The sequence below is a fragment of the Talpa occidentalis genome, unplaced genomic scaffold (assembly GCF_014898055.3).
Source record: "Talpa occidentalis isolate TD23 unplaced genomic scaffold, MPIMG_talOcc4v2.1 talOcc4.7, whole genome shotgun sequence".
Taxonomy (NCBI): domain Eukaryota; kingdom Metazoa; phylum Chordata; class Mammalia; order Eulipotyphla; family Talpidae; genus Talpa; species Talpa occidentalis.
Genome location: NW_023605083.1, coordinates 37334519 through 37360556, shown reverse-complemented (window position 1 = coordinate 37360556; position 26038 = coordinate 37334519). Strand labels below are relative to the sequence as shown.

Below are 26038 nucleotides of genomic sequence, written 5' to 3'. Positions count from 1 at the left end.
TCATTAAACATAAATTATTATTCTTTAAAGGATGCCAAATTATCCTGATCTTCAAGATGAAATATAATTTAATATTTCTTTTCAATAGGAATCAAATACTATTCTGGTTGTCTTTTTATCTATTACAATTCACCCAGTGAATAGGAAATACATCTTAGGATCCCATTGTGATGCTTTTCCTTAGCAGGAAAAAATTAAATATGAACTAAATAAATCTTAGTCATGTAATGTTCGTGAATCAGGTGAACTTAATAAAAACTGGATTTTAGTTAAATCTGGCAGAATCACTCTTGTTTCACTGGCATGTACAGTTTGAGGGGAGTACTGAATAGATGTACAAATAATGACATTTCCAGAAATTTAACTACTGCATTTCATGTAAATCCTGCATAAAGTTCAAAACTTCATAGACTTCAGATTTTAAAAGGCATATAGAAATAATAATTACCAGCACATGTCTCCCCAAAATGTTACAGACACTTGTAACATGTAAAGTCCATTATGATTTGATGAAAACAAATTCTGAGCTATGAAAATATTCTATCAAGTCATTTTGCACCTGATGAGGAAATTATGCATGAATGATAGTCAATGTTAAAAACACTCCAGATAAAGACTCATTAAGTCAATTGAAATGAGACTTTAAGAAGTAACATAGCCATCTAAAAATTTCAAGTGTTCTCAAAGCTGGTCATACTTATTTTACTTCGTTTAAAATCCCTGATCTTGACAGAGGATAAGACCATAAAATTCGACTACATTATTCAACTGCCAATAACCCCGCTTCCTCCCAAAACCATTCCACTTAAGGAGAGATGTGGATATTCTACCTTGATTTTTTTTCCTTCAGCAAAAACTAAGTTTGAGCAATTTTTCACCAATCAAGAATCATTTCATATAATGAAGCAGTAAAATGTTTTTTCTTTCAATTTCTTCAGACCTAAAGCAGCTCATTTCCCTAAGGAGAGCTCATGTATCATTTCACGTCTGGTATCTGCAGTTCACTTTAGATGAATCTGCTTCCAGCTGGTGCTGGGGAGCACTTTTACGGTTATTTGACAAAAGATCCAACATGATTTAAAAAGCAGTTGGAACTGCTTCCTCTCTTACCCTCTTCCTCTTCCAGTGTCCTTAACCCTTGTCACTTTTCCCTAAAATAGGTCCCCATCATGCCTATTTACATGGCTCTCGGACATTGGAGGTTTGCACACCCATCACATACCAGTCCTTTTCTAACAGTGTGAAGGCTGTTGGAGCAGGACAGTCTCCTTCCATTGGGAGCTGAGTGTAGTCCTGTTTCTATCAACACCGAGACTCTTGGATGCAAAGCCTAGACTATTGTCTCATGGTCCCACCTGCCTTGGCTCTGATTGATGTAACAACAGTATCTGTCATAGGGGCTTTTCTGCTTGTAGGAGCAAACGATGATACTGTCCTGGGGCACAAAGAAGATGCTGTCCTCAGGCTCAGGGCACTCGGACCTGTCCCAGGCTGAGCACTTGGCATCCAAGGCACTGTAGGCAAGGGAACTGCCCGAGGGACAGTAGCCGTCCAGGTATCTGGATGTCTCTTCCCGATGCCCGCTCTGGACTGGACTCTGGCATTCTCCTTCCTCCGTGGGTGTGGAGGTGGTGATGGAGCTGGCCATTGGTACCTCACTCTGCCCCTGGGGGAGCGGCTTGCCCCTGAGGCCGGCCTGCTTAGCCAGCTCATCGGAGCTCCCCTTGCCTGACTCCAGGTCCGAAGGGGTCCTCAGCAGTTCTACCACCTCCTTGTCCTTGGGTTTCCGGAAGCAGGGCAGCTTGCGGACCCACAGCAGCTCGTTCTCAGGCCACTTGGTGCATCCCTCGGTTTTCCTGGCCAGGGCAATGGCCGCAATGCCCGGCAGGCAGATGGCTGGCCCGATGGCCAGGAGTGGGATATTCCCCAGAGTCTCTCCTTTCATCCCAGACACGGTGAACATGAAGCCAAAGACCAGGAAGACACTGACGAGAGCCACCACCAGTCCAGTCCTCGGGTTAATGTCATCAGGCCGCATCTTTTACTCCATCCAGGGTGGGGGGCTGCTTGTGGGTCAGGGAGCAGGGGTCCAGTGAGGTAAAACTAAAAAGCCAAGTCAGTTTCCCACCAACCAACTCTTTCTTACTCGCTGACTCTCTCTCTCTGTCCCTGTGCCACTTCTCTTCTCTCTCTCTTGCAACCCCTGTCTCTCATATAAATATCCACACACTGGGGTACCTGAGGGTTCCTGCCGTCTCCAAGGAACAGGAAAGAAGCCAATCTGAGTCTCCTTAGAAACCTCCACAGCAACTGTCTGTCCCCTCGGTTTTTATGGAAGGAAAAGCTGGCCGTCCCCGCTGGGTCCACTTCCAGGAGGTGCGCCGTGGACGCGAGTCTTTTCCAGCAGTGCCCGTTAGTGCCAGCGGTCTGGACGCAGAGCCAGGGCGCAGCCCAGCGCCCGACTGTGCGCGCGGAGCACAGGGTGCCGGAGGGAGGACTTAGTCTGGAAAGAGGGAAAGCGGCGCGCGAGCCTGGCCTCGTTACATCACTTTCAGAGCAGGCTCAGAAACAAAGCAGGACGCGCGGGGGCGCGAGGGGGGTCAGACCCCGGAGCGGAGAGACCATCCGGGCGGGAAGCTGCCCAGGGGCCTGGTGGGGGTGTTTAAAACCGTCAGGGTTCATTCCGCCGCTGCCAGGACGAGCCGAGCAGGGCTGCCCAGCCCGCCTGCGTGCCCGGGGAGGGTCTGGGGCGCGAGGCTGCCGCTCGAGGTAGACACGACTCCAATCCGTTTGCCCACGGGTTGTGAGTTCAGGCTCCAAGAGCCAGAGGTGCCGGGACCCTGGGTGACGCGATTTAAATGACAGCAACCCCCAGAAGGTTACCGGCTAGCCCTTCTCTCAGCCTGAAGCTCTCGGGGCTCAAAAGGCTGCACTTGGCGCAGCCCAGGCGCTGGGCGAACGCGGGTGCGCAAAAGCGCGCCCGGAGTAGGGCAGGCTGCACTATCTGCGCGCAGAGGATCAGTGCCCGGGGCGAGTGAGTGGTGAGGGGTGGGTAGGGTCTTTTTTTTTTTTTTTTTTTTTTTTATATTTATATATGTATACACTTTTATTTATTTATTATTTTTTTTTTAAATATTAAATTTTATTTTTATATTCCCCCATACAATTGCAAACGCCCAATTCTGACCCCAATCCTTTCCCCCCCGCCCCCAAAAAGTGTCTCTGGTTCATAGTTTTTTGTTGATTTTGATTTTCACTTTCTTATATTCATTTTCCTGGTCCCTTATTTAAGTTTTCTAGATTCCTGCTATGAGTGAGACCATCCGGTATTTTTCTTTTTCTTTTTGGCTTATTTCACTGAGCATGATCCCTTCCAGCTCCACCCATGTTGCTGCAAATTGCATGTGTTTATCTTTTTTGATTGCTGAGTAATATTCCATGGTGTATATGTACCACATCTTCTTGATCCAGTCATCTATTTTTGGGCATTTGGGTTGTTTCCAAAGCTTAGCTATTGTAAACAGTGCTGCTATAAACATAGGAGTGCAGGTGCTCTTTGGAATTGATGTTTCTGTGTCCTTTGGGTAAATACCTAGGAGTGGAATTGCTGGATCATATGGAAGCTCTATGTTTAGTAGGTCCAGAAATCTCCACACAGCTCTCCATAGTGGTTGGACCAGTTTGCACTCGGTGGGTAGGGTCTTGCTCCGGCTTTGGAAGAGTCACCAGAGTCCTTCCTCTCCTCTCCCTGCCCCGGTGTTCCACCTGGAGGAGGTGGCCTTGGAGCTTGGATCCCACTGCAACGTGGTGCGCCAGCCAGGACGGCTGTGTCAAGGGTTAAGGGCTTTCGCTCCCTGAATCCCTGATCCCCCATTCTGGCACTTCGCACCCAACATCCAGCCAGAGAGGAGGAGACGCCTTGACCCAAGGGGTCGGGTGAGGAGCGGGGTGGTGAAGGAGACTGCTCGCCTTCAGGGCCGACCAGCCCACCTGCCCACCATGCAGCTCCGACTTTGGGCGATGCTCTCCTTCCTTGTGATATTGGTGTGAAGAATCTGGCTCCTTCCCACGGCGACCCGTGGTAAATTCGTCTGACGGGAGGGCCAAGACTGACTTTGGCTGTGGTTCTTTAATAAGGCTGCCGGTTTGGGGCATTTAGGGTAGGTAGGGAGGGAATAGTGGGGGACAAGTTGGAGCTGGCACTTGGCGTTACATTTTTTTACGTCAAGAAAGCATGGTGGAAAGTTGGCTTCCCTGGTGGTGCAAGGGGTTAAGCACCACACTAGGAAGCAATCCGCAGCCTCTGCAGCATGAGTTCGATCCCTGGCCAGCCAGAGAGCAACCCACATGGTGCAGCAGACCTCTCCTGTCTCGCCCGCTGCTCCCCTCAGCAGTGTATTTCAGTCAGTCTGCCTGTTCTGTTTCCAGCTGTCTCTGGTGAATCCTCTCACCCCCGCACCTCTGTCCTATACTCCAGTTCTTGTATGCATAAATAAATAAATCTTTTTTAAAAATGGTGGAAAGAATGTGGATATCCAGGCTTACCTCAGTTAAACCAGCTGCATATCCTTAGGCAAGTGATTTAACCCCTCTGAGAATCAATTGGCCCATCTCTAAAATGAGAATATTGACACCAAATACGTGAGAAATCATTGTGAGGACTGAATAAATGTGATATGCTTGACACAATGCAAAATGTGTTCAAATGTATACTTGCGTAGTATGTGATGATCAATGTAAAACATAAGCCAATCCTGTGGGGGGTAAAGGCCTTTGACTTTATCCGTAAGGCAATGAAGAACCATGGATATATTTTAAGCAGGGACCAACACACAAGGATTCCATCTTCGACAGACGGTAAAGCAGGTTAGAACACAGGTTGGAGGGGTAAGTGTGGGGAGCCAGCTCAGTACACCAGGCAAGACTGACATGGGCCTGAAGATTCTGCCTATGAGGTGGTGAAAAAAAAAGGGGATTTTGAAGGATGTTTAAGGGTGGAATCATGTGTCTTGGGTTGAAAGAAGGGAGATGGTGGCCTGAGTGAAGGTGGACCCTCCCCTTCCCTAAGTCTCTCATCCTTTGTCAGGACTCAAAGTCTTAATTTTATCCCATCACCTACTGTGCTTGTCTTATACTCACGCAGATGAGCTAGCAGCAGTGCCTCTGGGCCTAGAAGCATAGTTTCAGAAGGAAGGGGCACAGGGCGAGAGTGAGATGCCAACTATTTGACCATTTACATCAGGAAAATAGTTTCCTCAGCAGCCCCATCAAGTAACTAAATACCTGCTTATATCTAATTGGCCAAAAGGATGTCATATTTGCCACTCTAGATGCAAGGAAACCTGGAAAATTAGGGCTTTCTTGTTTGTTTTTGGGAGCAGATTTATTGCCGCTCTAAAAAAGAATTAGGGTTTTATCAGCTATGATAAAGGGAAGAGTGGATATTAGGGAAGTGACTAGCAACCTGTGCCAGGACTATTGAACACTCTTACCTCATTGAAGGTAAGAGTCTCCCTTGCCTTCACGAACACCATTCTAGCACAGTTTCCCTCCAGCTCTCTGGCCACTCATTTGTAGGCTACATTGTAAACTCTTTAGTTTTATTTATTTTATTTATTTTAGTTTTAATTTTTCTTATTTTTATTTTTTTAATTCTATTTTTATATTCCCTATACAATTGCAACCCCCTTATTTTGACCCCAATCCCTCCCCTCCCCCCCCCCACCCCTCATAGAGTGTCTCTGATTCATAGTTGTTTGTTGATTGTGATTTTTACTTTCTTACAGTTATTCATTTTCCTGGTCCCTTATTTAAGTTTTCTAGATTCCTGCTATGAGTAAGACCATCCGGTATTTTTCTTTTTCTTTCTGGCTTATTTCGCTGAGCATGATCCCTTCCAGCTCCATCCATGTTGCTGCAAACTGCATGTGTTTATCTTTTTTGAATGCTGAGTAATATTCCATGTTGTATATGTACCACATCTTCTCAATCCAGTCATCTATTTTTGGGCATTTGGGTTGTTTCCAAAGCTTAGCTATTGTAAACAGTGCTGCTATAAACATAGGGGTGCAGGTGCTCTTTGGAATTGATGTTTCTGTGTCCTTTGGGTAAATACCTAGGAGTGGAATTGCTGGATCATAAGGAAGCTCTATGTTTAGTAGGTCCAGAAATCTCCACACAGCTCTCCATAGTGGTTGGACCAGTTTGCACTCCCACCAACAGTGCAGGAGAGTTCCTTTTTCTCCACACCCTCGCCAGCATTTGTTGTTGCTAGTTTTTTTAATATGTGCCATTTAGTTTTATTTTTAACAAAGCACCTCAGTGCTGATATTCTGCTGGCTATGTTTCTGTTTTCTCTTCTCTCCCTTCTTATTTTATAACAGTTTCAAACACCAGCTGCATGGGTGGTGTTTCTCTCTTTATTCTTCACCTTATCACTCAGACTCAAATTTATGACATCTAATTGTCCGCCTGACGTCTATCTGTATGGCATACAGACACCTCCACTCAAGATCACCCAAACTGAGCTCGTCGTGTTTCCTTCAAACTTGCTCTTTCTCATTTGTCCATGGTACTTCCCATTTGCCCAAGTGAGTAACTTTGCCATTATCCTCTATTCTTTTCTCTCCCTAGCAACCCTCCAAAAAGTACCCCAAGTCCTCATAGTCTTACCTCCAAAGTCCCTTGATCCTGCCTCTTCTACCTGCGGCGGAGACATGTCACTTTATCTCTCTGGGCTTCAATTTCCTGTGAAACAAGGGTTTTGAATGAGGAGTCAGCTCTGCTAGACCATGGTCCTCTGGCGCTCAGATCTGCAGGTGCAAGCCGATGTCAGTGTTGTGCAGATGCTCTGACAATAGTGCTGGGAATCAAGTTGGATCCTAAAGAAGCAACATTGCTGAACAGAGACCTCCTCTCACTTGTACAAGCATCTAATTCCATTCTGACATTTAAGTTGTGCGGTTCATCTACTTAGGTGTTAGATAAGACCCATGCATAAAACCACAGGAAACTTCAATTACTGTTTAATTATAAGCCTCATTATCAGAGCAGTTTCTTCTTCGAGGTGATTTCACATGGTCTTTGAACAGCAGGTATACTTACCCAAATCAGTGGCAAAAGTGGGTGGGGTGGGAGCCATCACTCAGGGTCACACTATTTAGAGACAGAAAAGGCATTTTTACTATTTAATTTCTCTTCTGTGCAGGCTGATTGCACTAGGATTTTTGAAACCCTAAACAGTTCTTGCAATGCTGTGAGCATATACAGGCATGTACAAAAGCTTTTCATCAACAGAGAAAGGAAGTTCAGATTGTAATGAGGCTTTGGAATGTGGGTGTTTAAAAAGGAAGCACAGAACCTTTTATTTCTGAAATTACAGAAATCATGAAATGCTGGAATATGAAGATAACTTATAAAATATCTTCTCTAACTCCCTTTAGTGTGCAGATGAGATATAGACAGAGTGTATCCTCTCAGTATTACTTGAGTATTCATTCTATATGCTTGACACAGTGCTAAGTGCTGCATATAAATGTCAAATTTTAAGACATGGTCTGCTGTTATAGAACTCACATTTGCACAGCAAGTGTAATGTGTTAGGCTAGAGTCTAGAGTCACTTATGCTGTGGCAGCAGCGGACTTCCACATCCCAAAGACTATGTCCTCTTACTACATTCCTGCCACTGGTTAGCTGCAGCCCTGCCCTATGTTACCTTTACTGTGGATTCAGGCTGATAAAGCCAGAGACATTTGCAGTCCATTGGACCCAGGCAAACAGAGGCCCTGTGTTGAGTCTTCACTTTAGCAGCTTCTCTCTGTCTCTGCCATCTGTGCCTCTCCATATAGGCCAAATAATCTCCCAAAGTATGTGTCTCACCTGGAGACCTTTTCCCCTTTCTAGACCATGTGATTACTGGGACCCCAGAGTGCCCTACCCAAGCAGTCCTCTACTTGCTTCCAGGGTTCATGTACAGCTCTTCATTAGGTCCATCCCCCAATAAGTGACCAAATTGCAGATTTGTGGGCATGTGGGATGGTCAGGGGACCATTGTGTTTTGAGTATGGATAAAACTCAGACGTGCAAGATGGGGTGTCTGTACTGTGCAGGTCAGCCCCTCCTTGGTTTAGAACAGAACCAGGGGTGGGAAGAGAAAGGCAGCAATCATTTCACTCTTGCCTGGAACATTGTAAATGTTAGAGACAAGCCAGATTGGATGGTTTGGGGAAAAGAGGGGCAAGACCCAACTCATGTCTTAAGAGATATAGGGTGGGTAGAGAGGAGAAGCAGGGGTACTAGTTGGGTTGCTTGTTGTAACTATCCAGGTGAACAATGATGGTGGCTTGGACTAGTAAGGTAGTTATGAGTGTGGCAAGAATGAGTCAGATTCTGAATATATATATGTATATTTTCTTATATTGTTAATTTTTGGGCAGTATTTGATTTCTCCCCTTAGGTGTAGTCCCCATAATTCTACCACCACCATAGCCCCTGTGATCCATCACCACAGTCCCTTGTGCTCCCTTGTGCTCACAGTCCCTCCACTGTTTTGACCCCACAAACACACACTGTATGCCTCAGATCTATGGTCAACTTGCAAGTTTTGTCATTTTCCTGACCTTTGTTTGGTTTCTCCGTGTTCACATATAAGTGAAACTGCGTCATCTTTATCTTTTCCCTTCTCACTTATTTTGCTTAGCCTAATCACTTCCAGCTTCAGATTCTGCATATATTTTAATGTAAAGCTGACAGTATTTGTTAATAGAATTGGGATGTTAGGTGCAAGAGTAAACAAGGGTGATTCAAGATTTGGACTTTGAGGTGGGAAGTCAGGAACTTGGCTCAGACATATTTACTTGCCAGGTCAAAGTGGAGATATTTGTAGAGTTGGTGTGTGGGTCTGGCGTTTGCAGAAGTCTGGGCTGAAGATATGAATTTGGGAGCTGTTGGGACATGGTTAGCATTTATAGTTCTGGGACTAATGAGATATCATAGGGAGCAAGCAATGATAGGTTAGACAAATTCAAGTACTATGAATGAAGAAACATGAACATTTTGATGCCAGGCAGATGAGGAGGAACCAACAAAAGAAGCTATGAAGGAGTAACCAGAGAGGTGAGAAAATGAAGGGATGTTCAAGAAACCAAAAGAGGAACGCATTTCATGAAAAAGAGTTATTACTTCAGTTTTGTTGATAGATCAAGTATGAAGAGGACTAAAAAGTGATCCCTGGTCTTAGCAGCATGGAGTTCATTGGTTATCTGTACAAGAGCAATTCTGATGCAGTGGGTGGGGTGAAAGCTGTATTGAAATGAGTCCAACAGAGAAAAGGAGAAGAGGAATTGGAGGTCAAGAATAGCGATAAAGAGTTTTGCTGTTAAGGAGAACAAGGAAAGGCGGTGATAGAGATGGGGTTGTGAGATCAAGAGAAAATTTTTTTAGGAGCTCTCTTAACATTTTTCCTGGATAGATGTATGATTTGTAAATCTGAATGATAAAATGATTACCATTTTATCCATGAAATTCATAAATATATCTGAGTAAGGAAGGGTCATATCCAACCTTTTGGAAGCCAAAGAGTTTCTTACTAGGGGTGTTTCACTGAGATGAACACTCACATATAAAAATCTGTCCAGACATGTCAAGAACCTTGAAAAGCTCATACCTTTCGCATGACCATTCTATTGAAAAATGTCAATAATATGTAAGTATTGATGAAAAGAATAGACACAGGTATTATCTGAGTAAATTAAGCAGCATTTACTTATTTCAAGGCATAGAATGCATATCACACAGCTTCACCAACTGGCACACCGTTGGGGATGACAATAACTGAATAAGGGAGGGTCATAGCCAACCTTCTGGAAGCAAAAGAATTTCTAGGTTCACAATATATATATTTTACATTATTTTTGCACAATGTATGCATTTTCATCATGTTTATAATCCCCATACAATTCCTACCCCCCTTGTTTTGATCCTACTTCCCCCCCCCCCGCATAGTGTGACTCTGGTTTATAGTTACTTGTTGATTTCTTCTGCCCATTTCTTGACTGGATTGTTTACTTCATTTTTTTGAATCATTTGAGTTCTTTGTATATCTTTATGGTCAGTCCCTTATCAGTTGTATGGAGTGCAATAATTTTTTCCCAATCAGTGGGGTGACTTTCTGTTTTGGTTAATGTCTCTTTTGCTGTACAGAAGCTTTTTGATATAATACGAGCTGCTTATCTTTTCCTTGACTTTCTTTGCTTTGGGGGATGAGTCTCTAAAGATGTAACTGAGATGTATGTCTTGTAGTGTTTTTCCTATATTTTCTTGCATATATTTTATGGTTTCAGGTCTTATGTCCAGTTCTTTTATACCTTTTGAGTTGATTTTTTGTGTACAGTGAGAGGTAGTGGTCTAGTTTCATTCTTTTGCATGTGGTTGTCCAGTTTTCCCAGCACCACTTATTGAACAAACTGTCCATTTCCATTGCATATTCTTTGCTCCTTTGCCAAAAATTAGTTGTCCATATAAGTGTGGCTTTATTTCTGGTTCCATTGGTCTGTGTGTCTGTTTTTGTTCCAGTACCATACTGTTTTAATTATTATGGCTTTGTAGTATAGTTTGAAAGTGTGATACCTCCATTCTCCTTTGTTTTTGTCAGTAGGGCTTTGGTTATCCATGTTTTTTTTTTGTGGTTCCATATGAATTTCATCAATATTTGTTCTATTTCTTTGAAGAATACAATTGAGATTTTTATTGGCATACCATTGAATCTGTAAATTGCTTTCGGTAGGATGGCCACTTTAATAATGTTCATTCTTCCAATCCATGAGCAGGGGATGTCTTCCCATTTCTTTTTTCTTCTTCTATTTCTTTTGACAGTGTTTTATAATTTTCTTTGTATATAAATATTATTTATTTAATTTAATAAATAATTTAATTATTCCCAAGTATTTAATTATTCCTAAGTATATATTTTTTAATTATAAAGGGGATGATTTTCTTGATTTTTTTTCTTTTCCAGATTGACTGTATATAGAAAGACTTTTGTGTGTTGATTTTGTATCCTGCTACTTTACTAAACTGGTTTTTACTCTGACTCAATTATTTAACATATTAAGAGTCTCCTATGAACCGAACCAGGGTGTGTTCACATATCTTCTGTGCCTCCCGCTTCTCTACCTCTAGGAAGGTAACTAAGACCTTCACTAAAGGCTACATTTGCACCTCTAACTTTCCATATTCCACTTGGAGCCTCCAGAGATGTAAAGTAGCTTCAATTGTTTTTCCAATGCTGAGTTAACAGAGTTTAAAATCTCTTGTAGCTCATTAGAGTTCATTAGATTGTGCAGGCCACAGTACAAAGTGAAAAGGAAGCCCAGAATTTTCACAAACCTTTCTTAAACTAAAAGATAAAGCTGGTGCAAAGAAAAGTGTTAAACTAATGGTTCTAAAGATGAAAGTCTGAGGAATTTGAGTGGTTCCCACAAAACATCCCTTTGGTCTCCTGGACTGAGCTTATTCAACAACTTAGATCTTTCTCCATATTGTCTTTCTTTTGATTCTGTATCAGATTTTCAGCAAGGGAATAAAGGATCTGAAAATGGACTGTTAGGAATCATGAAGGGTTTGAAATAGAGAATTCTGACGTGGTTTGATCTCTAAACCAAAGGTTGATCTGGTTTTCTTATTCTTTTGTCCTTAGATTAAATATAGTACACTGACATGTTCACTCTTTTGATAAAATCCATATTTACGAAAATCCAGAGGCCATCACCTCATTTTACTGTTTTATTCAACATGCATTAACTTTTGTTTAGAAACAATCAGAATTATATGCTAAGATTTATATATGTATAGTTGTTATCCATAATGTTAATTTTAATATGAAAAATATGAAATTATTATATAAATGATGTTACATCAATACACTGGTATATTATACAGTCATGATAAATAGATTGCAGAATAGATGAAGATTGTGGACCAAATACACATACCTCTCCTACCTCAGGCTCCCAAAACCTAGGAAAAGGATTAGAGATATATTTGAGAGTATATTTTTTAGATTAATTTCACCACAGGAAGGAAAACAGGAAGGATATCATCAAAAGAACAAAAATCTCTGAAACAAAGGAAGTTAATGAGATCTAATTGATGATAAAATACACATAATTTACCAGAACCCCCTACTAACGCTATACCTCAGCATAATATAAATGCTACATGAACCTAAGAGTGATGATTTCCCCTAAACTTCAGAAATAAGACTACTTTTTGGATGTTAAGAAATTCATATGCAATGAAAGAATATTCATTTGCAGGAGGTCCAAGAGTTTTTCCAACTATTTGTGAATGAAGAGTTTTGAAAACACTAAAAATCATATTTAGGACAGTTTGTATATATTGTTAAGGAAAAAATACCAGCAAATCCTATCATATTTCATCCTTTACACACAAAGTATATAACTAGAAAGGGTTATTCACCACGAACCAAAGACAAGAAAGATCCAACAGATCAGATATTTGCTGTATATATCCAGTGCTGTTGTCAGAGGAAAGATGGTGACTATAGGGATGGGTTGTTTTATCAGGTTTTAGAATCTCCTACATCTAAAATATTTTTTAAAAAGATTATTTGTTTATGCATACAAGAAGTGGGGTATAGGTCAGAGGTGTGGGGGGTAAGAGGATTCACCAGAGACAGAGTGGGGAGCAGAACAGGCAGATCTACTGAAACACACTGCTGAGGGGAGCAGTGGGTGAGACAGGAGAGGTCTGCTGCACCATGTGGGTAGCTCCCTGGCCAGTATTGAACTCAAGCTGCAGAGGCAATGGGGATAGTGTGATAGCACTGAGACTTACCCCTAGCCACCAGGGAGGCCCCTGCATCTAAAACCTTTAAAGAACTTTCAGTTCTCAATCTCTCTCTCTCTCTCTCTCTCTCTCTCTCTCTCTCTCTCTCTCTCTGTCTCTCTCTCTCTCTCTCTCTCTCTCACACACACACACACACACACACACACACTATGTGTGTGATTTTGACTTCTCATACTTTCTAGTATTGTGAAGACTATGACCATCAGGGCCAATGTCCCTCTCTCCCTCCCCACTTCCTTGTTTAAAATGACTTTGTTGAGATATAATTCACATGCTATACAGTTTACCCATTTCAAGTATGCAATTCAAAGATTTTAGTGTATTTACATAGTTGTGTAACCCTCACCGCAATCTGATTTTAGAACATTTCCATCATCCCAAAAAGAAACCTGGTGCCCATTTATAGTCACTTTTAATTCCCACCGTCTGTCCTAGACAACCACTAGTCTACTTTCTGTATAGATTTGCCTTTTCTGAATATTTTATACAAATGGAAATCATGTAATATGTGTTCTTCTGTGTCTGGCCTGTTTCATTGAATATAAGGTTTTTGAGATTTGCCCATGTTTTGGCGTGTATTAGTGCTTTTTATTGCCAAACACTATTCCATTGTATACCATATTTTGTTTATTTATTAGTTGGTGGGCATTTGAGTTGTTTCAACTTTTTGGCCAATACAAATAATCCTATGAACATCTATGTATATGTTTTTGTGTGTGTATTTGCCTTCATTTGAAATGTGTATTGCTAGGTCATATGATAACTCTAATTGTGAGAAACTGCCAAACGTTTTTCCAAAATGATTACTTCCATTCATTTTTATACTTCATTTTTCATCCTGAATTTTTTTTAAGATTTATTTTATTTATTTATGCATACAAGAACTGGGGTATAGGCTGGCAGTGTGGAGGGTGAGAGGATTCACCAGGGACAAAGTGAGGAGCAAAACAGGAGGATTTATTGAAATACACAGCTGAGGGGAGCAGCAGGTAAGACAGGAGAGGTCTGCTGCGCCATGTGGGTTAGCTTCATAGTGCTGAGACTTAACCCCTTGCACCACCAGGGAGGCCCCTCATCCTGAATTATTTTAAAGTAAATTATAAACCTCAAGACATATCACTTAACCAAAAACTATTATTCCACCTAAAAATTGTAAATAATTTCTTATCATCAATTCAAATTTCCATAGACATGAGTAGTTGAGTCACTAGAAAGTAGCATTTCCCCTTGTAACTGATGACATGACTTTCTAGATTTCATGCCTTTCATACTCACAGCCTCCTGTGAGTTTATTGGTATCATTAAGCTTTCTTGATTGAGTTGTTGGATGACTTGATTGACTGTTGGCCATTCAGATTCTTCTATAAATCTGGACTTGGTATACTCTGAGGGCAAATGTGTGAACTTCAGAAGCCAAGTGGAATAGTGAGGTGAAAGAGAAAGAGGAAAATGAGGGGGACAAAGTAAATGCGCTGAGCGTGGTTGAAATGACTGCACACCCACACATGAGAGAAAGTGATAACCTCAGTCCTTGAAGGGTCGCCATTTCCAAATCTCAGCATAAGAGAAAAACAGCTTTTTGGCTACTACTGGTTTCCATAATGAGGGATTTTTTCCTAATATGAGGTTGGCTTTTCTCTACTCATGGGGAAGTGAGTACTTATCTTCCTGGTAAATTTGGAAAGAATAACTGAGCATGTTTGGCTAGAAGTGAACTGACACAGGAACAGGAATTCAAGTCTGTTCCTTCACAGGGGAGGTGAGTTCTGGAGGTCAAGCATGCTTGGAATGGGCAAAATGTTTGTGTTCCCCTCAAAATCATATGTTGAATTTCTAACCCTCGATGTCATAATATTAAGAAGTGATCAGGTCATGAATGTGAAATCCTTGTGAATATAATTAGTGCCCTTTTTTAAAGGTCACTGAGGTTTCCCTAATCTCTCCTGTCTTCCACCATGTGAGGACAAGTCATCTATGAACCAGAAAGTGGGCCCTTACCACTGAATCTGCCAGTGCCTTGATTTTAACATTCTACTTCCCAGAGCTGTGAACAATAAATTTCTGTTGTTTATAAGCTACCCAGTAATGGTATCATGATCTATGGTATTGTGTTATAGCAGCCTGAACAGATTAATATGAGTGGGTAAATCAGTTGTGTTATGAAGTCAGAATGAGCCAGTATGCTTAGGTAGCAGACTGAGAGCCATCCTCCAGCCTGATCTCCATCAGTAACAAAGGTTGTATTTTAGCTTTTGGAGGCCACACCTTTGCTTTATATCTCAGTATCTTCAGCATCACCTGGGAAAGGGCTGTGCCATTTATTGGGGATTCCTCAAAGATTCCACCATCCAGATTCTCACAGAGGCCAGCACTGCCCTGCAGTGTAGTGAGATTTCCCAGTATCCTTTTAATAATGCCTCCTTATTTGGAGTTAATTTGAATGATATTTTTCCTCCTTGAATCCAAAGTATCATAATTAGGATAGGCATTTCTCTGAAAGTGATGCCCAGAACATAAACTTACAGTGAATTTAAGTTTTTGCTACTAATTTGGGAGAGATGATTCAGTTGGACATAGAAAGCACTAGTATAATTTTTGCATTTTTATTGAAGTAGCATATACATAGAAAAATGAGCACAAATCACTAAGGTACATATGAATGACTTTTCAAGCAAAGAACATGCCCATTTAACCAGCAACACTGTGTTTTTTAGAGATTATAAATTCAAACCTCTACAAATGTATGTTTTCATATCTTGCCCACCCCTAAACCCCAATAATATCCCGCCATGTTACATTGGGCCCTCTTACTTCCCTTCTCCCACCCTACTACATTCCCCTTCTGGTTGCCTCAGTTTTGTAATCAGATGTCAAGGGTTTGTTATTGGTTTGGTTTTGCCTGACCATTTGTTTTGTTTCTCTATATTCCACATGTAAGTGAAATCATCCTGTATTCATTTTTCTCTGAGTTATTTCTCTTAGCTTTATCCTCTCCGTATGGTTGCAAATGACAAGAGTTAATCTTTTTTTTATAGCTGAATAGTATTCCATTGTGAATATATATACCACATTTTTTTAATCCACTCTTCAGCCCTTCAACATTTAGGTTGTTTCTATAACTTGGTTATTGGAAATAGAGCTGCAGTGAACACAGGAATACACATATCCCTTAGAATTTTTACATTCTTTGGGTAGATACCTAGGACTGGAATTACTGGATTGCATGGTGGAACCATATTTAATATTTTGGGAAACTTCCATAGGTGATGGACTGGTCTACAGTCCCACCGATGGTGTACAAGTCTTTCTTTTCCTACACCTCCTGGCCAATACTTGTGTTTTTTTTTTGTTTGTTTTTGATATAGGCCATTCTCACAGGTGAGGAGGTGTCTCATTGCAGTTTTGATTTGTGTTTCCCTGGTAATTGGTGATGTGCATCTTTGATGTTCCTGTTGGCCCTCTATATGTATTTTTTGGAAAAGTGTCTATTTAGCTCTTCTGCCCATTTGTTGATTGGATTAATTGTTTTCTTTTTGTTGAGTTGCATGAATTCTTATACTTTTTGGATATCTGTGCTTTTTCAGATATATGATGTGTAAATATTTTCTCCCATTCAGTAAAGCATATTTTTGTTTTACTGATAGTTAATTTTACTGTGCAGAAGATTTTCAGTTTGATGTAATACCATTTGTTGATATTAGCTTTTGTTTTTATTACTGTTGGAGATGAATTCCCAAAGACACATCTGAAGCCAATAATGTGTGTTTTGCCTATTTTTTTCTTAAATATGCTTTATAATTTTGGGCCTTACATCCATGTATTTCATCCTTTTTGAGTTAATTTTTGTATAAGGTGTAAAAAGATGGCCTAGTTTCATTCTTTTGCATATGGTTGTCCAGTTTTCCCAATACTATTTGTTGAAGAGACTCTCCTTTCTCCAGTGCATACTCTTGGCTCCTTTGTCTTACATTAACTGTCTGTAGATGAAAGGGTTTATTTCTGGACTCTCAATTGTATTCCATTGGACTGTGTGCCTGCTTTTGTTCCACTGCCACACTGTTTTGGTTACTATAGCTTTGTAGTGTAGTTTGACATCTGAGCATGTGATACCATTTTCCTCTTTTTTATTGGGATTATTTTGACTATTTGGGGGTCTTTTGTGGTTTCATATGAATTCCAGTATTGTTTGTTCTATTGCTTTGAAGAATGCCATGTAGTCTTGATAGGGATTGCATTAAATCTATATATTGCCTTGTTAGTAGGGTGGCCATTTTTTTTTTTTTTTTGGTGGGACCCTCGCCGGTGGCTGGGGAATGAACCGGTGCTGCAGAGCATTCAACTGCTGCGCCACCAGGGGAGGCTGAGGGTGGCCATTTAAACAATGTTAATTCTTCCAGTCCATGAGCAGGAAATAGATTTCCATTTTTTATGTGTCTTCATTTAATGTCCCATAGTTATTATTGCATTTCCTTTGCTAAGTTTACTCCTAGATATTTAATTATTTTGCTGCAGTTGTGAATGGGATTTTTTAAACTTATTTCTCTTCTAACTCATTCTTTGTATATATAAATGCAGCAGATTTTTGAAAATCGAATTTGTATCCTACCATTTTACGGAATTGATACATTATTTCAAGTAGTTATTTAGTGGAGTCTTTAGGGTTTTCTACATATATTATCATGCCATCTGTACATAGTGAGTTTTATTTCTTCTTTCCCAATTTGGGTTCCTTTTATGTCTTTCTATTGCTTGATTGCTCTAGTCAGGACTTCTACTGTATTGAATTGTAGTGGTAAAAGAGGACATCCTTGTCTTGTACCAGATCTTAGAGGAAAAGCTTTCAGTCTTTCTCCATTGAGTATGATGTTGGCTATGTGTTTGTCATATATGACACGTAAATTCTTAAAAAGATGTGTAGGAGGCTTTGTTTTTGTTACATAAGTTCATCATTTTTGCTCTGGTTTTGGCTAAAGTGTGGGCTTTCTGAGAACACTGGAGACCTAGATCCTGCTCTCAGCCCACATAGTCTCTTTTTGTGTATGTCAACCTTGCACATTGCACAAGGAATGACCTATCTCCAGGAGCAAATCCATGGGAGGCTAAAATCTACTAACTGTCATTGATGACCACTGAGTTTGTATAATTTCAGGCAAAGGGAGATGGATCATTTTGGTATATATATTTTCCTAGCTACATGTCATATTTCATTCAAGAGGTACTTTTTAGACACAGTCTGTTAAATTCTCACTATAGTTATAATTTATGGAACCATTCCTATATGATGATGCCTTTACTGAAAAGCTGCTGATTTAAAAATGTTAATATCATCTAGAAATATACCTTCAAGGAAACATCTGGAATAATGTTTCACTGAAAATCTGGGTACCATGACCTATTCAAGTTGACATATAGAATTGACCATCACAGTCAGTTTTGCTGATTATTCCTTTTGCCCTTATGCTCCCACATGACTTGGCAAGACACTGTCTAAAAAGTAGTCTTTGGTCTGGCATTTTTGGTTCAGTGTTATGTTTGTGGGATTCTTACATGTTGTGTCATGTAACAATAGTTCCTTCATTTCTCATTGTATTAATTACAATGTTATTGTCCATTTTGCAATTGATGGGTAGATATGTCATCTCCATTTTTGAACTATTATAAAAAGTGTTGTGTGGAACATTCTGTTGTTTATGTCAAGGAGAGGAGTTGCTGGGTTATAGTTATGTATCTCTTCAGGTTTGGTAAATATGATCAGTTTCCCTACGCCATTCATCAGTTGACAGACCCATTAGTAGAATTAGTGTAGTTGACCATTCCAGTAGTGTAATCCCATTAGTAGTAGTAGTACAGCCTCTTCCTCTGGTGTTTTCAGTTTGAGGACACCAAACAGGGGAGAAGAAACTAACAGAATCTGGAAAAAAAAATCCAGACCATTTAATTTTCCAACAGCAAAAATTTCACTCAAATTCTAAGCTTTCTCCTTAAGAAATGCCCCTTACTTTTTCTGTGATTCATTATACTTTCCTTTCTTGTGGTCAATCAAATGTTTCCATATCACAAGGGCACTGAGTATCTACTATGTCCTGAGCATTGCATTTGTTGCTAAGTCTCATCTCCCTGTGGAGGGTAGTAGGAATGCTGTCTTAGGAGTCATAAGATGAGAATTATTCTAATTTTGCTATTCACAGGTTGGTAATGTTTGCTTTGTTCAGTCATTCGTCATTTTACCCAACATTTCAATCCTTCATCTGGGTATCTGGCTATAATGAGGGAGAGGGACATTTGTCTTCCAGACAGAAGTGTTTTGTGCTATGTAATACTTTCTTTTAAAAATCAATTTTGATCACACGCCATTATATGTGCCAGGCTCAGACACTTAGTTTCGGCACAGCGCTTACCATAGTATCTGATAATTTGTCTCTTAACATATTTGTACATGTTTAAGTTCCACGAGTGCAAGAGAATTTCTTATTTGTGAACCCCAGCACCTGATGTGCTGTCTGGCAGACAATACCTGTTTGGTGAAAGAATAAATGAGTCTCACTGGTAAATGGGAATCCCTGAAGACACTGTAGGTGTACCCCAGACACCTTTCCCCCACTCCAGGCATTCACCTCCCCCTATTTATGCTGCTTCCTAAGAACACCTGTGATTCTGACTGACGTCATCTTGTGATCTCAGGGGAACACTGACCTCAAGGGTAGGGAAAGCTGAAAGTACCGGAGAGTTAATGTCCTCATTGCTGCCCTCAATCAAGAGTGCATGAGGACTCAGTGGATAAGGTCAGCTTCTTCAGCCCTTGGTTTGAATAACTGAGGTCACTACTGTCTCTTAGCATCTCCAGGAGATTGAGCACCACTTCCCCATAGTGGTAACCAGATTGATTCCATGCCCTGAATTAGTTCCCTTCCCCTCCTGTCTCACTTCCCGCCCCCTCCAGGATCACGTCCCAAATAAACTACATGCACTTATCCATCTGCCTCAAACCTTGCCTAGCTTGAAGGATCGTTGTGATGGTGAAATGAAAAATACATGTACAAGACTCGGAATAGTAATGGTGTTTACTTTTGGAATGAGTTGTTCTGAAGAGGTATGTGATAGGTTGAAAGGCCCCCAAAGATATCCATGTCCTAATCCCTAAACCCATGAAGGCTCTTTTATATTGCAGAAGCTATTTTGTGGGTGTGATTAAGTTAAGGATGGTAAGACGAGGAGATTACCTCAGATTTTCCTGGTTGGCTCTAAATGTAATCACAGGAGTCATTGTAAAAGGGAATGAGAGGGAAATTTGACTTAGAATCAGAGGGTGATGTGACCGTCAGGTGGGTCATACCAAACAAACCACCACTGCCTGGCTTTGAGAATGAAAGAAGGGGCCACGAGCCAAGGAATGCAAGGACTGCAGCTTTCAAAACTGAAAAGGCAAGAAAATGATTCTTCCTTAAAAGTTAGGCCCTGCCAACACCTACATTTTGGCTCCAAATTGCTTTTGGATTTCTGACCTCCATCACTGTAAGAGAATAAATGTAGACTGTTTTAGGTCACCAAGTATATGGTAATTTGTTAGAGCAACCACAGGAAACTAATACAAGGAGCATTCCACTTATTGACCCTAACTCACTACAGCAGGAGGCGGTGTGTGTGACAAGTTAATAGTCATTCCTATTCATCTTCAAAGAATCCTGCTCAGTCTTCAATTTGATGCCCTCAAATAAAGTAACACCAATTTATGCTGTCTTCACCCCCTTGGAGGCCAGTAGTTAACCACAGACTCATGAAGAATTTCCTCTGTGTTTCAAAGGCAACAGAAAGAAAGAGTCAGGGTTTTTATGGGCTAATGGAAGTAGTCAACAAGCACCAAAATGAAATCATAAATATACACTGAGAAAGCTGAGTAGAGGAACTCCAAAGGCTAGCCCCAGCTCCCTGCTGTTATTAAAATTAACCTTAACAATCAACCTGTTTCTTGTCACATCAGGACTCATATCCCAAAACCAGCAATAGGATTTTTATTGTTACTGTGGGTTGTGTGCTTTCCTTTCATTTTCAGCCCCAGCCACATAGATTTCCCATGAAATGCACTTGTGTGATTAGTTCTTTTTTCCCTTTAGGATTTATAATATGCTGGGAAGCACTGCTTCATCTTCTTAGTCAGTGTCCTAAGCCGGATATTTTCAAGACTTGAAACAATGTTTTTGAGATAATCAGGGACATTTGACTATGGATCAATAGCAAAGAATTGTTCGTTTTTATTAGATGTGATAAGCATTATGGCTATATAATAAAATATCCATATTTTTTATAACTGTATAGGGAATAAAATTATATAATAGGAAGGGAGGGACAGAGAGAAGGGGAGAAGACAAGGAGGGGACAAATGAATCAAATATGGTAAAATCTTGATAATCATCAAACTCAGATGATTAATATATGGCTGTTCATTATATGTGTTTGAATGATTTGCTGGAAAAATTAAATGGTTTCAAAGAGTCTTTAAAAACACCTGCAATAAAAGGCAGCTGCAGAAAAATGATTATTCATTTAGTCAGTTACAAAGTTGAGTGGTTCCAGTCTGGGCTTCTGTACTTTCTAGCTGTGTGACTTTGGACATGTCATCCAACCTCTGTGTTCTCAGCTACCTTATAGGTAAAATGAACATAAAAATAGTGTGCAACTCAGAGGACTGTTGAAAAGAATTAGCAACATTCTATGTTGCATATATATATATATATATATATATATATATATCATGTTGCTCTATATACTTAGTATTGTCTATTATACTAGTATAGTGATTCTCAAATAGGGACAATTTCACCTCAGGAGCTATTTGGACATTTTTGGTTGCACAGCAGGTGGGTGCTGCTGGCATCTAGTTGGTGGAGGCTGGCAATGCTGCTAAATGTCCTATGCCACATAGGACAGCCCTTCATAACAAAGAATTATCTGAACTAAAATGTCAACAGCGCCCAGGTTAACAAATGGACATTGTAACAAACTAGAATTAAATGGACATTGTAAAAAATTAGAAAACACAAATAAAGCAAAATAAAGAATAATAGCCCATAATTTCATCATGCAGAAATATTCACCATCCCAAACTGGAAATTTCCAGAAAGAAAATAACATATTCACCAAAATTAGGATGCATGATAAAGGAATAGTGCTTAGTGCTTCTGTCTTAGTGCATCCTGTGGTGCCCTGTCCTCATTTCTTCAAAACTATCGCAACGTAGAGAAAGTTGTCCAGCCTCTTCAGCCTTCTGGTAAATGTACCATTTGGCATTTGACTAGGCTATTAGCTTCTATTGAAATGAAGCTGAATGAAACTATTTGAAGTCATTAATGATCCACCTCAGAAATCTTGTGGTAACCTATTCTGACACCATTTCTCTGGGGGAAAATTTGGCAGATTATGTAAGAAACCTTTTAAAAGTTCATATTCTAGTTTTGTTTTGCATGTGGCTGTCCAGCTTTCCCAAAACCATTTGTTGAAGAGACATTCCTTTCTTCATTGTATATTCATGGCTCCTTTGTCAAGGTCAGCTGTCCAGATAGGGGTTGGACTTATTTCTGGCCTCTTAATTCTTTTCTATTGATCCGTGTGTCTGTTTTTACCCCCAGACTATGCAGTTTTGGTTACTATTGCTTTGTGGATATTTTGAAATATGGGGACCTGATATCTCTGTTCTTTTTAGTCAGGATTACTCTGGCTATTTGGGGTCTTTTTTGAGTACATCAAATTTCAGTAATGTGTGCACTCTATCCTTGAAGAAGGCCATTGGAATTTTGATAGGAATGCAATGAATTTGTAAATTTTTTGGGGGTAAGATAATTTTTTACAATGCTAATTCTTCCATGAGCAAGGGCTATCTTTCCATTTCTTTATGTCTTCTATTTATTTTAATAATGTCTTATAGTTTCTGTCATACAGGGCCTTCATTGCTAGGTATTTAATTCTTTTTTGGTGCCATGTAAATGAGTTTTTCCCCCTTGATTTCTATCTCTTTCTCTTCTAATTTGTTGTTTGTGGGGCTTATAAAAACCCAACTGTTTTTGCAATTTGCCACTTCACTGTACTGATTTATTGTTTTCAATAGTTTTTAGTGGAATCTTCAGGTTTTTCTATGTATATGATCATGCCATCTACAAATAGTGATAGCTTTACTTATTTTTCAATTTGGATTCCTTCATGTTGAATAGTAGTGGTGATGGTGGACATCCTTGTCTTGTACCTGATGTTTAAGGAAAAGCTTGCTTTCCACCTCTGAGTTTGATATTAGCTGTGGGTTTGTCATATGGCCTTTATGATGTCATGGTATATTCCTTCTGGCCCCATTTTATGAAGGACAATTTTTATCATCAATCGACCACTATCTCATATCATACACAAAAATCAATTAAAAATGGATTAAAATCTTGGAGGTAAGATCTGAAGCCTTAAAATACATAGAAGAAAACATAGGCAGAACACTCAGTTGCAAAGTAGTCTGTGCTTAACTGTAGCTTTTTAGGGAGCTCTGTGAAGCACCTGGAAGTCTTGGGCCCCCTGGACCTGGGAGAAGTTGGAACAGGCCCTCCTGCTGCAGGGAGCAGCCGTCAAGGGTCCCAGCTAATTCATCACTAGCAGCCTGGAAACAGTCCCGAGGGTTGGCAGTCTCCTTTTACTTCTCACTCATCCAAGCTGCTGACTTTTTCAGCCTTCAATTGAGGGGTTGTGCCGAATGATCTCTAAGGACTTTTTGAGCTCTAAGTATTTTATGATTCTGTATTTTAATCACTGTCGATGGCAATTGCTGTTGCTGCAAATGACCTGTGAACTGCCCTGGGGTTTCACTGACTGTGGGAGTGAGGTTCACTTGCATTAATATTATGAGACCACTGGGGAGGTTCATCTTGGTATGAGACAACACTTTCCATCCTTCTGTTTTTCCTCCCAGGTTTTCTCTTCTCTCCCAAGGCTTTTGGGGCTTAATTAATTCAGATCAGTCAAGTACTTTTGAGACTCTAAGTCAAGTCAATATCTTGCTATGAATAATAACCCAGGGGGAGCTCAAATTACTCACTGCATTATTAGCAAAAGACCTTAGACTCACTGCTTGTGCAACTTGAAGCCTATTGGTTCTAATGTGAAACACCTGCTCCTTGGAGGAAACCACAACCCAGAAGATCCCACCTGAATTCCCTGAGCCATTGCAACAGATACTCTAGGGATTTGAGGATGTGTTTGTGGTTGAGTGAGTGAATTGGGGGAAATGACAGTCCTTACAGGTTAAACATGGTTTTGTTTTTAAGATTCATACTTTCATTGGGTGGGCATTTTTTTAAATTTTAATTAATTTTATATATTTTTACATCATTTTTCATTTTTGTACAATGTCTGTGTAGGGTAAAGAAAATATCAGGCTTTTCTGCCCTTCCGCCATCAGGATAGATGATGGATCTTTGTCCTGAATGCATGCCTGATGGCGGGCACCTGGAATAGGGTGTGGGCATAGGTAGATGGGATTCAGCTGAGCTAAGACTGTGCTTTTTTTAAGGGCGGAGTCACGGGGGGATGCCAGCAGCACCAGTAGCAGCAGCCGCAGCAGCAGCCGCAGCCGAAGCCAAAGCCAAAAGAGAAGCCGAGAAGCAGCAGAACCAACGCCAGAGAGCCCAGATAGAGTAAAGACTTGCTGGGGGCTGGGAGGCCTGCCAGCCTCCCAGCCCCCCAGCCAGCACCCCTGCCTGCCATATGCCTGGTGAACCCCAAATAAAAAGCCTGCAAAACTACTGAGGACTCTGACTCCTCCTTTACCTGGTCTGCATGGGATCAGAAAACCTGCACTGTGTCCATGTCCTGGCCCTTACAGTCTGCATTTTCATGTTGGTTATAGTCCCCATACAATTCCCACCCCCCTTCTTTTGATCTTACTCCCTCCTCCCCCTATGTTTATAGCAGCACTATTTGCAATAAGTAAGCTATGGAAACAACCCAAATGCCCCAAAATAGATGACTGGATCAAGAAGATGTGGCACATATACACCATGGAATATTACTCAGCATTCAAAAAAGATAAACACATGCAATTTGCAGCAACATGGATGGCGCTGGAAGGGATCATGCTCAGCGAAATAAGCCAGAAAGAAAAAGAAAAATACCAGATAGTCTCACTCATAGCAGGAATCTAGAAAACCTAAATAAGGGACCAGGAAAAAGAGTAACTATAATAAAAACTTTTTTTTATAATCAGAGTTGCTGTAAACCTTGGGGAAAATGCCCATCTCTAATTTCTTCACCCAACGTATTATTTGAAGGATGGTGGTGAGCTAAGTCACGGAGGCTTTTAGAGTGAAGTAGTTTAACCATCTCAGGAGCACATTCAGATAGTAGAGAGCACTGAGAATTAGGGCTTGAATAAGCTTGTAGTAAGAGACTTGCATGGGGAAGATTTGCTCTGCTATTTAGGAACTCTGTGGCCATGGGCACATTACACACTTCAGATTTTCCTTTGTTTTTCCTCTCTGTAAGTGGGGATAGTTAATAGCTAATTCCCAGGTATTGTGAGGATTAGATGCAATATTAAATAGTCCATATATGGAAAGCTTTTAGGAGAATGCTGGTCCGCAGCAGGCCCTACCTACGCCTCTGCTGTGACATGGGGACCTGTTTCTTGCAGACTGGCTATGGTAATAACTGTCATTTACTCATTGGATGAGCAGGGCCCTCTGCTAAGCAGTTAACAAATTATCTCATTTAAAACTCACGACAACTCTGTGGGGTAGCACTATCATGTCCCCATTTTAGAGATGAGGAAACTAAGCAGGAAGAGGTTAAGTAACTTATACAAGGTCATGCAGTAAGATGGATGCTCATGTCCAAGATCTTAATTTATTGGTTTATAGTTGCCTTCCTCCTCCTCTATAACTTCCCACAAGTCTTAACCTCCTCTAATTATGACTTTAATCAGCGGAGAGGAACATTTGTAGATGACCTGCAGAAAAAGCCCACACTGCCAATTTCTTGGTATCTTGTGATTCAAAGTAGAGAGACTGCAAGACACCTCCATTCATCACTGTCTGTCCCTCCTGCCCCTGTCCCTCTCTGACTGACAGTTCCCATTTGAGCACCAAAGTCAAGAGCTTGGCAATACTCTTCATGTCCCAGAACTAATTCAAGTGGCTTTGATTT

At 40.6% G+C, this 26038-nt stretch overlaps 1 protein-coding gene and 1 long non-coding RNA gene across 2 annotated transcripts in view; one reads left to right on the top strand and one right to left on the bottom strand.

Annotated features, from left to right (window-relative positions):
- LOC129144804 (uncharacterized) overlaps positions 1–26038 on the top strand; it is a 161045-nt gene that overhangs the window by 49574 nt on the left and 85433 nt on the right. The gene's annotated exons all lie outside the window — the stretch shown is intronic.
- TMEM215 (transmembrane protein 215) lies at positions 1039–2439 on the bottom strand. The gene has a single exon (XM_037492808.2). The coding sequence runs from the start codon at positions 2036–2038 to the stop codon at positions 1331–1333; it is 708 nt and encodes a 235-aa protein (XP_037348705.1). The 5' UTR covers positions 2039–2439; the 3' UTR covers positions 1039–1330.

Bases quoted from the DNA above. Each gene is read 5' to 3' on its own strand.
- TMEM215 (XM_037492808.2), bottom strand. From the start codon at position 2,038: ATGCGGCCTGATGACATTAACCCGAGGACTGGACTGGTGGTGGCTCTC.